Here is a 13,201-nt window from a genome sequence, read left to right on the forward strand (position 1 = left end):
GGGAAAAGGGAGACAGGGAAGGAGATGGGAGGCGGGGACGAGGCGGAATTTTTTTTTCAATAAAAAAAAGATAGAGCAGATATAATGGAAATCCATACATCTCAACACTTTGTTTAGAAACATATTTAGGACATTATGAAATTTAGTCAGTAATAAAAAACAATGAAAAAATAAAAATACAAAAGAACACTTTCTTCATTATGCAAACATCATAGGAGAGACAGAATTTTTAATAATATTTAAATACAGAAAACAACTGATAAAAGATATGACTGTCATAATTAGGACATAAAAGTGGCATGTTGTTTTCCTATGTAAAAAGGGAGTATCTCCTAAAATTTCTTTTTTCCTAAATATGAGAATGAATGAGGACATAAATGAACAAGGACGTAACAATCTATAAAATGAAAGTTATACATGAAAAGTAGAAAGACTATTTGGGAAAAGGGAATCAGTTGGGGTTTAAGATAAGAGTAATGGGAGCTGAATGTGATCAAAGCACACTATATACATCAATAAAGAGGTCATTATGGCGCCTACTACTTTATACAACAAAATTTGAGCTAATCATGAATAAAGAAAAATAAAAATCACAGATCAGAATTTACATTAGAAAGTGAAGGACCCATTGAACCAACACTGATGTTAGTTTTCACTCTGACTTCCCATTCAGACACAGAACTCTTTTCTTCAAAGTCTCCCTCTGCTATAAAACTAGGAGTTGTAATCTGCTTTATGGGCTTAACGACTATTTAAAAATACAAGATACAAGGAGAGTGCAAAATTAATGATTGCCCTATTGTATATTTCTTTTAATTTATTTATTTTTATTTTATATGCATTGGTGTTTTGCCTACATGTATGTGTGAGGGTGTCAGGACCTTTGGAACTGGAGTTACAGACAATTGTGAGCCACCATATGGGTGCTGGGAATTGAACCCAGGTCCTCTGGAAGAGCAGTAGGTGCTCTTAACCACTGAGCTATCTCTCCAGCCCTGCCTCTACTTCGAACTCAGCAAGCAATTCCTATCTGCAAATACTGATATAACCCAAATCAGATCAAGTAGAATGCTAGACCTGCTAGAACTCAACAACTAAGATCACTGTGCCTAGCTAGCATGGCACCTCAAGATTTTCAGGGGATGTTCAGTCACCATCCTACCCTTTACCTCAAGCCTTTCAGAAAATTCCACTGGAAACAAGTAGATTACAAGCTAAGACAGGAAGTGGGTAATTTTGCTGTCTATTTAGACCAGAAAACAAGATTTCCAGATACATTCTCGGGCTCCACTAGTGGTCTGAATCAGCCCTACAGAAAGTGTTAAATATATTTTCAGGTTCCTTAATTCACTGCTTTGAATATATAATAATCTGGCTTGTAGCGACATGAATAGACCACCATGAAGTTACAGAAACTCATCTAGTAGCTTTCAAAATCTAGGCTCTCCTGGAATTTACTTAAGACTGTTTGGTTGGAGGAGCGGGCATGCTGAGGAAAAGCAGCCAATACTCCAAAAGATTACCTTTCCTTTCTAGGGAGTCAGACACACACTTGGAGAAACAGCTACGTACGGCTTTAGAGCATGCAATAGAGCATGTGTGGAGGCCAATAAAAACATACAAAATAGATAGGGCTTTCATTGAGAAACGACAATTGGCTGGTTTATAATTACTTGCTGGCCAATGAAGCCATTGTGGACACCTGCTGGTTCTCAGAACCTTGACCTAAAGATCTCGATCCTTACCCAAGGTACCTCCTGCTGGTGATACTCGGCCATCGGCAGTCCTGACAAGGTGTGTGATCTTGGTTTTCCTTGCTTTTCTCTTTTGGCTACCCACCAAAGGTTCTTGCATCGCTGCTGGCTCTGGAGTGTTGAGAATGGATAGGGCATTTTTAACCTTATAAGCAGGCTCTGTGGTGTTTCTGTCTTCTGAAAATATGGCTGAAACAGGATAAATGCATAGTTATATACCAAACCACAAAGCATCAGCACCATTCTAGAAAAGACATATTTCTACATACCTGACCCATCTGAATAGAGAATTTACACTCAAGTTTTCAAAACATTGACAGAAAAAAAGAAACATTACCACAATTTGTTTACTACTTATTTATATATTCCTCAAATCTTCACATCCCCTCATCCCTTTTATGGTGTGAAGTAATACAGCCAGGATATTATTTCTGACAAACAAGCATTCCACCACTGAGCGACATCCCCAGTTCCTTCTTTTCCTGTCAACTACCCTTAGGTGGGGTAGAGGTGTTAATGTATGCACTTTCACCTGGATCCCAAGAGATCACAAGGCCTGGGTGTGATCAGGGAACCTTTCTGAGCTCCTTTAGGCAAAGTCAGTTGGACAGGGTGCTAGCAGTAGTTTCCTGTCTTCTGAAGACCCAGAGATTAAACATGTGCTTCTTAATGCACATTTACAGCTGGGACATTTACCTTTCAGTACCAGTCTGGCCTGAGCAGAAAAGAAAACTGTGAGGCTTAAACTTTTCTCATGCATACTGTCTTCTCACTGTGGATAGGGCAGACATCGGTAGAGTCAGCAGGCAAATGAAATCCTAACTCTAGGGCAGAGTGAACACACTTAATGACATAATTGAATAAAGCACCGTTCATGGGGAGGCTGCATTTTAGCGCTGTAATTGCAAAACCAATAAATCATTTAATAACACAGGACTGAAATTTTAGTGACTCTCGCATCGAGAGTAAGGATGATGCAAGCCATTAAAGTGTTCTTTAGTTTTGATTACATGGGAATACTTGTCTTAACACACTTACTTCCTTAGGCATTTCTCCTTCCCATCCCCTTATTTTGAAATAAAAAAAGGAACATGTAGGTACTAGTGTAGTAAACATTAAAAGGTAAATAAACACACTATCGGATGGCTCAGCTCTTAAGCTCAGTGGCCGTTCTTCTTGAGGACCCGGCCTTGATTCCCAACAACCATGGGGCAGATGACAGCCCTCAGTAACTCCAGTTTCAGGGAATTCAGTACTGTCTTTGGGTCTTGATGACTACTAGGCAAGCGTGATACACAGGTAAAACACCCATTCATGGAGGTAAAGGGCCCATGCATATAGATAAATTGATTAAAAAAATAAAAGCAAACAAGTTTTATAAGTTGGACCTTTTTTTTTTTTAATGCCAGTGACTGGCCTGAAAGTTTTTGGACAGAAAAAAAGTTAAGCATTTTTTTCTAGCCATTTTAATGGCCATCCAGTTTCTAAAGGCAGACAAAGAAATCATTTCTGCCAAAGGAAAGAGAAGGTCAGGAAATCACAATTTGACATGACAAAGTCTAAGAAAACCAAACAGAGTATAAATTGGAAGATGGATCTGAGGTAGGCACTGACTCTGTTAAACTATGGTAGTACAGGTCTTTAATCTTAGCACTCGGGAGGCAGAAGCAGGCGATCTCTGGGTTTGAAGCCAAACTAGTCTACAGAGTGGGTTCTAGGACAGCCACGGCTATACTGAGAAACCCTGTCTGGAAAAACCAACCAACCAACCAACCAACCAACCAACCAACCAACCAACCAACCAAAAAACTCTAAACACTCTAAACATACAGTATAAAAAGAAAGAGCAAGATAAAGAGGAAAATCCTGAAGAACAGCTTCAGGGGTTAGAAACACTGTTGGTATAAATACTCCTGCAAGTGAAAGTGAAAATTTTAATCTAGATTTTTAGAGATTTTAGATATAGCCTTGTAAAAGGAAGACTACAAATCATTAAAGTATTTTGCTGTGTAAATCATGGTCCCCTGCCTTTATAGATACCTAAAATGAAGAGATTGATTCACACTCCAAACACATGGGAAAATCACTCCAATCACATCAAAATAGAGGATGAACTTCTTTTTGCCCCTGTATCAATATCTCAGTATTGCAATACCACGACTGTGTAGGGACAGGCTTAAGGTAGCAATTACCAATTTAACAATACCCCCAAACACGTGTTAAGCGATGCTTCTAAGCACTGTTTCAAGTATAGAACCAACAATCAGGAAAAGCCTTCTTACAATTTTAGACCCAGTTCCAAGTTCAAGGATGGAATAGTTTTGATGGTAGGCACTCAGGCTCAGACTATTGGTACTTCACTTCTTAGCATAAGCCAATGGCAGTATATATTTAACATTTGTAAAAATAAAAGCTCTAATTAAAAAAAAAAACACTACAATTTAGTTAGAAATACCTCAAAGAAGTTTAATTACTATATAGCCTTAAAGCTCAAAGCCTCAGACAAGTTTAAAGAAGCCAAACCTCCAAACCTGAATTAAAATGAACATCAAATAATGTCTCTTGCATATTCATAAGCTTCAGCTTCATTGCCTTCTAATCCAGGGGCCTCACCTGTCACTCTAGCTAGGGGGAATTCTGCTCATCCCTCCAGTATCGTCACTGCTTTATTGGTGGTCCATCCCAAAAGCACATCAATTTGACTTTTCTACTTCTACTTTTATTTTTTTTTTAAAAAATTCTAGACCTTGTGGTAAGAAGGGCAAAGCACAGTTCCAAAGGTGAAAGGTGAAAAGTTCACCTTTTCAAAGGGAAAGAGTCACAGGCAAGCAGTTCGTGAGAAGTCATCTGAGTTCCATAGACTACAGTCACAGGCACCAGGATTTCTCTTGAACTAGAGTTCACTAACTGTGGGAGGGACCATGATCTTTCCATGTAAGGATGTGAATTGGGCCAGATTAGCTCTAAAGAAGACACTCTGACCTAAAAGGATGGTTTTGCCGCAATCTATAATAAGGTAAGAGTTATGTCAGGGAAAAATAAACCTCTTAGTCAGCTCTAGGGTCTCAAGTGGGAAGGACACTTATATGGATTAGCACTGTTTTCGTTGATTGTCACTGATGAGCCTTGAAGTAATTACATCCTACTAAGTAGTTGCTGTTTTTAAAGTCTCTTCCACATGACCTGGTAGAGACACGCTGAAGACCAAAGGCATGGCTGCTAAGGACCGGGTATGGGAGGAGAATTCAGTCCACAGGAAGACAGGAGGAGGAAGGCAAAGAAAGGGCATCAGCAACACTCAATTGTAGATGTCAGTCTAGTAGGGGAAGGTAAAGAAATAACAACTTACAGACTAGGTGAACGGGAAGTCTGTGTCAGTGCCCCAGAAGGAAGCTACAGTGCTTACCCAGAAGGGGTTTCATCTAAACCTATTACCAGATCTAAAAGGAATCATGAGCTCTGTGGATCATTCACACTTGCCAAAGGTATGGAATTAAGACCGTGTTCGGGCTTTAGAGAGCAGAGCTAAGGGTTTTGCCTCATTCTTTGACCCGGGATTAAATCCAAAAAATTCAGCCATGTACATGACCCAGGCAAAGGTCAGCCCTCAGGGAGAGTCTCCTAAGACAGAAGAACCGATGAAGCAAAGAGCGAGTCAACAAATAGTGCCTATGACAAAACGGTATTCAGCCACACCAACCCACAGCAAAATAAGTGAGAGGCAGGGCATGTGGGGCACAAAATAAAACAGCTCAGGGAGAAAATCAAGCCCCTCTTCCCCCACTCAAGCAAACGGAAATGTGAGAAAAGGAAGGCTTTGACATCCAAAAGCATATTAGTCATTTCTCTTTGGGCTTTTAATTGAGCACACAAAATGACTCAAGCACACTGGAACAAGTCTGCAGGGCTGGTTTCCACACTCGACAATAACCACGGCACACGTGGAGTGCATCATCTGAGGGCGATAATGCCAGCTCACTCCTGGAGCCACATTAGGATGCTGGCAGTAAGAGACTGCTTTGTTTCCCAAACGACTCCCCAAATGTGGAGAGTATTCTTTGGGAAAACAGTGCTGCACTTGGACTGCACCCCAGGAGGCTGTTAGAATCAGGAATTTATATTCCAACTGGGAGAGTCAAAGTTGCATTGAAATCATTATGGCTCTATCTGAAATCTCATTGCCTTTGGTTGGTCTCCCATGAACTAAAACAAGTCAGATGCTGAATGAACTAAAGAAAAGAGAATGGAATGAAGGAGCCAGAGCTGGGGGATCTATGGTCCTGGGAGACTTTGCTGGAGTTATAGAGTAACAGTTCCAAACTTAGGAAAAGAGATCAAGTTAGGCTGGGTGACTAGATCATGTCTAAAGTTGTACTTGTACAAATAGGCCACCCCTCTGGCTCTCTTAACTGTATTACACACACACACACACACACACACACACACACACACACACACACAAACTACTTTTTTGCAGTAGCCCTGGTGACTTGGTACTTATTATATAGTCCAAGCTGCCCTAAAGTTCATCCTCCTGCCTTAAGTCTCCTGAATGCTGGGATTACAGTGGCTCAAATGAGGGCTAAACGTTGACATATTTGTCTGAGAAAAAGGAACAGTAATGGCCAAAGTGCTTAAGCAGAGAGAATCCTGGTTTCTTTCCTCTTTAAGATTTGGTTGATTTTTCAATATTGTATCAAGTGTTTGGGGTTGCTACACCCATGGGGTTGCTACCAAGATTTAATAATAATAATAATGAAAAAAGAAAAGCCCTCTAGGAGTCACTAAGCATTAACTAGCATCATGCCATTGTTGTGGAATTAGACAGCTTTACTCACCATATGCCATGGTGGCTATGGATGTCTTCTCAGTTGACCAGAAAAACCTTGCCAGCTCTAGGCAATGGACATCTCCCCCTACCCTGCTTCCCCCGCTCTTTTTGATACATGCTAAAAGTACCCTGTACTACGGTTTCATGCATGTCTTTCTATATTTACATCCTGTAAAGCAAAGTTTAAGAAGCAGTTGGTCATAGGTGTAAGAATGGCTAAGGGCCTGTACAATTTCCTCCTGTACAAGCAAGTATTAGGGCTGGCATGAAAATAAATAAGAAAACAAGTCCATTTAAATTACTAGCGATTTTCTGATGCTGAAATTGATTTCTATTTTTTTCTGGCCATGTAAAATGGATTTGGACTCTATTATAAGTAAAAGATAGACACCTTTCAGAGCGTGGTCTCCAAAGTCTTGTTTACAATACATCAATAATATATAGGTAATTAAGTGTCATCAACAACAACTCTACTTCTACTACACTGGGGACTGCATCGTATACTTAAAACAGACTGCCTTTTCTACCTCCACACAGGACACAACACCAGAGCTGCTGGGGTGCTGATTCATATCACGGCACCCATAAGACACCAGAGAGTCATCATGTGTTAACAGGGACATGGTCTGTGAATTCGAGGCTAGCCTGGTCTACAGAGTGAGTTCTAGGGCAGGCAAGGCTACACAGAGAGACCTGTCTTGAAAAAAAAAAAAAGAGAGAGAAACATGGACCTTAAAGTTTATGTATTAGCATATACAACATTCCTATGCTTTGTATATGAATTACATGAGTTTTGTACAAATAGAGAGTAAATTATAACGAGATCAAGCAATTTGTCCTACCAAAGAGTGCTACTTAGTGGCAGGTCTGAGAACAAGGGTCTCTTAATTCATGGCAAGTGTGTTTTCCACTTCAATCTATACACGCACTCTGCACTTCTGTGGGGTCAAAACTTACTTAAAACAACATCATTCTGAGTGGTGAGTAACATGAGCTCAGACACCTTCAGATTCCTCTGACAGTTCATTAGTGCCTTACCATTATGAAATCTGTGTAGAAGGTATTTTTAAAATGCACAAGAAGAGGTGTTTCAGTCAGGGACTATTAGGATTTAATGTTGGAAAAAGTGTAATTCATAATTTATTTTGCCTGCACTTAGGCTGAAATAGTATTCCAGTTAAGCTGTGAATGTGAAATAATGGGTCAGCAAGCAGAAACCAGGCTGGAATTTTAGAAAAAGTAACACGACAAAAGCAGACGTGGCTTACTTAATACTGTTCCTATCAAAGCCGTCTGATTACCAAATCAGACTTTAGTATTTTTGGACAAATATTTTCAAAATGTGTAATTCCGCTAAGCTATTTAGGCCAACTCTAAAATTTGTTTGCCTGCCCCCTTCCCAGTATTTATGGAGTTAAGGGATGTGGGCGTGGGGGGCTGGTGAGACTGTCAGTGGGTAGGAGCACCTGCTGTGCAGGACAGAGACACGAGGGCCCCTGGGACTGCCTGGCTGCCAGCCTAGCTCCAGATTCTGTGAGACAGCCTGTCTTGAGGGTGAAGAGTGATGGAGCAGGGCACTTGCTGTCCTCCGAGAGAGCTCAGCACATGCAGGCACAGGTGAACATGCACACCACTGGCTGGGAAGGGGTTGGATTCAATCAAGTACCCATTCTAGACTTAGCAAATTTCTGGGTAGCCTAGAACACACTGTAGCCCAGGCTATCCTTAAACTTGTTGTAAGTATCCTACTTCTGCCTCCTGAGTGTTGGATTACAGAGGCTCACCGCTACACCTGACCCAATTTATTCATTTGTACTAGGTGGTTCGCTATGTATAGGTTCAATTTTGTTGCTACGAAGAGAATAAAACTTCCAAATAGCTCTTTAACTGGAATATTTCAAAGATACCACTGACTTCTTGAGTAACTTCCTTTTTATTTTTAGAGACAAGGTCTCATGGAGCCCAACTGAGACTCAAACTCCCCGTGCAGCTGAGAGGAACATTTAACCCCCTCCTAAGCTCCACCCCTCAAGTGCAGAGATGCCCAAACACACCCAGCTCTAGTGAAGTAACATAACTAATCGCTAAAAACGTTAAGTCTTTAGAAAATATTGTATGTCTCTGTGCGGGGGAGGATCAGGTGGAGGAAGAGAAGGAAGGCCCTTTAACTCAGAAATTAGCACCTACCCAAGGGTCCAGTTACGCTTGTAATGACAGTTATATATAAGTGGGGTGTGGGAATTTAAAGGCGACATCTGCACTACGACCTATGACTAGTCTGACTATGCATATGCCTCGGGTGAATTCTGTTTTAACATACTTAGAGGTCCTGGGAAATGGACATGTGAGGGACAACAGTTACCCTGCTGTGCTCAGTTAGTCAGAGGACCCCCACTTTTCACTCCTGACTCCTATGCTCCTACACCATAGATACAAAGGGTTAATGTGACTTGAAGGCTGCAAATCTCCTTTTATCAAACTAAATGGCCACACAACATACTGTCTGATGACTAGCAGCAAAACAGTTTTGATTTAAAATAATAAATAATCTCAATGTGAACACACAAGTCTAACGGTTGAACCGACATAAATTTTGAATTTTTAAAAGACTGTAAAATTATTCCATTTTTAGCTTAGATCGTGTATAATTAAATAACATATTGTTTCTTTTACCTTCTGTAGGGTGAATGGCATCCAAGAAGAATTGCTTGTGAGACCATTTATCCCCACTTCCTGAAAGGACAGAAAAGTAGAAATGAAGCTCTACTCCCAGCAGATATACACAGCACTGAACACGGCTGTGTGCACACTGCCTGGAGCACGAAACAACATGCACGTGAAACAGAATCTAACTTCAATTATTTTATTCTCAAAACTACTTGCCAAATAAACAAATGAGACTACATAAGATATGGCTAAAAATAAGCAAATTCTGTCCTTTGTGAAATACGTCAGACAATATCTTGACTTTAATCAACACAATCTCAAGATCTGTAAAATGAAATAACAAACGCTGACATTTTACCTATATTATGTTTACTCACTAGAAGCAGAAGAAAGCAGATCATCAATACGTAATGGCAGAGGTTGATGTGGGGATGAAACTGAAATGAATAAAGGCTGCAGGTACAGGAACACACAGACACACATCCATACACAGTGCGCGGAAGCCGCAGTAGGAAGCCTAACATGCTGCACACACGGCCATGCAATAAGGGTGCAAATAAGCCTCGGGTGAGCAGGTTTGTGGTAGCTGTGACACTGACATGCAGGACACCGAGGAGAGCCCACCTCCGAGGTCACACAGAGTCGGATGTGAGGACTTATCTTTTATGTGTAAGGATGAAAGTCTTGAGTTATGAGAACAGAAATCTTAAGATGAACCCCAAAGAGGTCAAGGGTCCATCAAGCCCACAACAGCAATGGATGTTCAGAGAAGGGCAAGGTGACAGAGTGCCCAAGTTTATAATGCCCTCTGGAAATAGCAGTTCTGTGGCTGAAGGAGATTGAAAACTCCAGCCAACAACGAAGCACAGATGGGGAAAAGATGTTACAGTTTAGGAGTAGAATAAAAAAAGGTTGTGAGAATTCTTAATTAACAGGGAAAGTATAGAAATGGCTGGACTTTCACAAGACTATAAAACTGTAGGATTTTAAGAAGTAGGAAAATGTGGTCAAGGTATGAAAGCTTGCCAAATGAGAAAAATAAGAATAGCCAAACAAAATAAATGGCTAAGAGGCCCAGAAGACTAAATTATAAAATGCACCAAACGTAAACGAGAAACAGTGATTTTAGGATTCATATGGAACTATGATGAAAGAGACAAGGAATGGACTTGAGCAGGAATCTAAATGATGGAGGTTTGCATAGCTGGAGTCTAGAAAAGATGAAGACGCCAAGTCGAGAGCCAATGGCACTGAAGCAAGCAAAGGAGAGGAAAAGATGTGCGCAGAAGCTTTGCTCAAGGAGGAATCTGGAATGGAGGTGACCAAGAAACCTTAATGGAGGGGGGAAGGCACCAATACCTTTTTCTGGAACATTAGGCTTCTCCTTTTTGTGCTTATATTTGCTGACAATTTTGTGGAATAAGTTCTTTTTCTGGGACTGGAAAGGACCTACAGACAATATTATAAATATATTTTAAGTTCACAATGTTGCACACAACAATATTGTGGGTTTCGTTTTGTTGTTTTTAATGATCACTCCCTCCTCCCTTCTATGAAAAACAGTAAACTGAGTTGCAAGAAGTGTTCTCTTGCAGATTCAGTCAGCTAGCAAGTGCTCAGCCCATTCTGTGAGGCTTATTCAAAACTCAGGGAGATTTTCCCTGGAAATGTGTTGGGCAAAAGCCTCCATTAGGGCTGGGACTCCCCGGGAGGATGCTATAGATCTAGTGGGTAGAAACAGACTATAATCAGCTAACAGCAGAGAGATGATGGTTTGAAATGGAGAAGGCTTTAACTTTAGATTCCCAAAGGCCACAGAGGAAAGGATGGAATGTGTGTCTCACTCTAAGAAACTGATCTCACAAGAAAAGCACTTTCAGGATAACCATTGACCTGAGAGCATTAGGCAGCTTTCTGGCCCTTTCTGAGGCTAGGAAGGGAAGAGGGTTGGTGGTGGTGATCTTAAAAAATGGAAGTATATTTGCTAAAGAGACATCTCAGAGTTCTAGTCCGTTTGGATAAAATGGAACTGCTGTTTTCCAGTTAAGGATCAGAATTAACAGCATCTTTCCTGAAGCAGGTTGTTTTCTATGCATTGCAGATCTTCATGTCTGAATAATTTTACATGGCTTTTCTTGTCTCATCTGTTAATGGGGATCATCACAGTGCCTAACTCACAGGGTTGGTGTGAGGATTAAAAAGCTCTTAAGTGTCACGGGCTCCCCCCTGTTGCATCTCTCACTTATTAGTGTCTATGGCAAGCTCTGCCTTCTGGCTGGTGGCAAACTACCAATGTTTCCATGTGGTCAGGTTTTCTAGACCATCCTCCTCCTTGAGCATCAGTGTACAAACATTATTCCTTCCAATTAAAAAACAAAAGAGGTGCTGGCATTTGCTCAAACTTTTCACATCTGTTAGTGCCTCCTCCCCCAAATCCTCTGTAGCAAAACTGCCCTCAGAGGGGCTGCCTACAACTTTATTTTCCTGTTGTGTGTGAAACCCTTCCCTGACACTTAAGAAAACCTAGTTTTCTCAGGTCACCTACAACCCAAGGCTATGAAAGCCAAATGATGGTTCTCATTGCACAGGGCTGTCCAGTGACACAACGACTGCCCACTTGGATTACACCCTTCTCCCTCCAGCACGTCCTTCACTGGGTTCCTAGGATCAAGCCTTTTGCTTTGTGTCTTCCCTAATGGATCCTCTGTTTCCTCTCACTAAGCACCCCAAGTTGGGGACAACACAGATCTGCTGCTTGTCCTCTACTCTCACTTCTTGGGTGATTATTTGTCATCACCAGCCACAGGCTGGTGACTCACTAATGCATCACTCTAGCCAGATTTCTGTGTACTTAGAATGTCAGCAGCCTCACATAACAAACATGGTCCTATGAGATGCGGAGAACTGTTTAGTCTGTTACCCCATACCCTTGTTCACTACCCTCTAGCTGCACATGTAGTTTCAATCCTACTTTAAGCATCTTTATGTCAGCTGTTATTAGCTGTTTAAAAATGCTGTCTGTACCCAAACATCAACAAAGTTGGCTTGCTTACTCCTCCAGACTGTCCCATGCAAAACTGCAGCCCAACCTCATGCCCATCACTTGTGATCTCACTTTCCCAACAACCCTTTATTTCAGATGATTAAAAAGCAAGCACAAGGAAACAGCTCCATTGAAATATAATTCACGCACCAAATAAATCACTCAATTAAAGCATAGTTAGTATTTTACCCTCTAGAGATTTATGCACCATCAACCAAGATTTTATCACCTCAAATATGTCACACCTGCTAGCAACTACCCATCTATCCTGCATTTCCCCACTCATAAGCCACCTCTGAACTATGTTCTATCTCCACGGGTTTGCCTATTTAAAAATCTCATATAAACGGGCAAGATAACAAGTAGTTTTAGCATAACATTTCTAGGGTTCTTCTGTGCTACAAAAAGCATAGATATCACTGTATGGCTATCCCATATTTGATCAGTTTATGGACTGTTTTCACCTTCTGCCTATCATAATACTGTTGGGTATAAACATAGTTATACAGGTGTTTTGTGGATGTATGTATGCATTGCTCTCAGGCATATACCTAGGGGTAGAAGTGCTAGGTCACATGGTCAGTGTGCACTATTTACTGTAAATATTGCACTGTTTACTGAAACAGCCGCACAGGTTTATATTCCTGATGGCCGTTCATAAGGGTTTCAAGCTCCCCACCATCTCTACCAGTTACTGCTTCCAGTCTTCATGGTCATTCAATAGATCTGAAGCGGTATCATTCTCATTGTGATAACGATTTACATTTTACTGAGATTCACTAGCAGACAACTTTTTTCTTAATAATGATTTGTATATCTCTGAGGAAATACTTACTCTGACCACTTTCCTATTTTTGTTATTTTTATTGTTGAGTTCTAAGAATTTTTTAGAAATAATCAGCCCAC

General features: G+C 40.8%; 1 protein-coding gene across 11 annotated transcripts in view; it reads right to left on the minus strand.

The window, feature by feature from the left end:
- The window catches only part of Bbx (BBX high mobility group box domain containing), a 240,622-nt gene that overhangs the window by 9,638 nt on the left and 217,783 nt on the right, over nt 1-13,201 (minus strand). For 9 of the 11 annotated variants that reach the window (XM_050163460.1, XM_050163461.1, XM_050163469.1 and 6 more), the window contains 3 exons: nt 10,612-10,701; nt 9,259-9,318; nt 1,746-1,943 (listed from right to left, as the gene is read on the minus strand). In XM_050163460.1, the coding sequence (XP_050019417.1) occupies nt 1,746-1,943; nt 9,259-9,318; nt 10,612-10,701 (348 nt within the window). The remainder of the gene's footprint in view (nt 1-1,745; nt 1,944-9,258; nt 9,319-10,611; nt 10,702-13,201) is intronic. The other 2 variants (XM_050163470.1, XM_050163471.1) reach the window with 2 other exon arrangements.

This window comes from Alexandromys fortis, unplaced genomic scaffold (genome assembly GCF_014885135.2).
Source record: "Alexandromys fortis isolate MF-2015 unplaced genomic scaffold, M_Fortis_MF-2015_v1.1 scaffold_131, whole genome shotgun sequence".
Classification (NCBI taxonomy): Eukaryota; Metazoa; Chordata; class Mammalia; order Rodentia; family Cricetidae; genus Alexandromys; species Alexandromys fortis.